We start from the raw sequence: 1,138 nt of genomic DNA, 5'->3' as shown, positions 1-1,138 counted from the left end.
TCTGCCAGGTTGAGAAGGGAATGTGAAAGTGAGAAATTTAACAAGGTAACCAGGAAACCGGACAGCCAGAGCGACTTCCAATCCGATGGAGCTTCAGAAGCCGTAACTTTCTTTGACAAAAGAGAAGACTTGTTACGACAGCGTGTCAAGTTCAGGTTTGTTGTTGCTTTAAAAAAGCTTCACAGCGTCCTGTCTTTGCAGTGGAGGTTAAAAGGTTGTTGGTGGACAGTACAATGAGAGAAGAGGTGTCCTGCACAAACTCCCCTGAAGGAGGTCTGGGGGCCAGCGAAGAGGAACTGGAAAGAGGATCGAAGAAGACTCACCAGCAAGGAAATCGAAAACGTTCCCCTTACCCCAAGAAGGACAGCCTTGTTCAGGCAGAGGAGAGCAGCACCGGCAGCCCCACCAGCCTGCTGCCGTCTGGGCCAAAGAGGACGAAGAAAAGCCCCTCAACAGTGGTGTCGTTGGCCCCCACGCCGCTGGGCCCCCGGCTGGACCAGCCCTTCGAAGACCTCCATTCTCAGCGTGTCATCGCCAACGTGCGGGAGCGTCAACGCACTCAGTCACTGAACGACGCCTTCGCCTCCCTACGCAAGATCATCCCTACGCTACCTTCGGACAAGCTGAGCAAGATCCAGATCCTGAAGCTGGCCTCACGCTACATCGACTTCCTCTACCAGGTGCTGCAGAGCGACGAGATGGACGCCAAGCTGGCCAGCTGCAACTACCTGGCCCATGAAAGACTGAGCTACGCCTTCTCCGTCTGGAGGATGGAGGGGGCCTGGGCCATGTCCACCAGCCACTAGGATCCCATCGAACCTCTCTCCTCAACCCTCTCGTGTCCATATCTTCACCCCACTGCCTCTGTCTGTGTTTGCACCCATTTCCTGACCTCTGAACCTCTGAATTCTTCCCTTTTGGTCTGATCTTAACCTTTTCCTCTCAAACCTTTGCACACATTCCTGCTTGATCTATGTGCTCCATAACGGTTTACTCCATCTCTACTCCAGTATTAACATCCATAGTTGGATCATGCAACTAAAACCTCTCTCAGTTCACCTTGTTCCCCTCCATTGTTTCCACTTCCACTGTCTGTCCTACAGTTTTGTCCAGTGCAACAAGACGCTCCGCTGCAGCC

General features: G+C 53.1%; 1 protein-coding gene across 1 annotated transcript; it reads left to right on the top strand.

Annotated features, from left to right (window-relative positions):
- twist3 lies at positions 1-1,138 on the top strand. The gene has a single exon (XM_035662189.1). The coding sequence runs from the start codon at positions 234-236 to the stop codon at positions 804-806; it is 573 nt and encodes a 190-aa protein (XP_035518082.1). The 5' UTR covers positions 1-233; the 3' UTR covers positions 807-1,138.

Source organism: Morone saxatilis, unplaced genomic scaffold (genome assembly GCF_004916995.1).
Source record: "Morone saxatilis isolate NCDOM2014 unplaced genomic scaffold, NCSU_SB_2.0 Contig18, whole genome shotgun sequence".
NCBI lineage: Eukaryota > Metazoa > Chordata > Actinopteri > Moronidae > Morone > Morone saxatilis.
This window is presented reverse-complemented; position numbering and strand designations above follow the sequence as displayed.

Excerpts from the sequence above, each read along its gene's own strand:
- twist3 (XM_035662189.1), top strand. The coding sequence starts at position 234 with ATGAGAGAAGAGGTGTCCTGCACAAACTCCCCTGAAGGAGGTCTGGGG.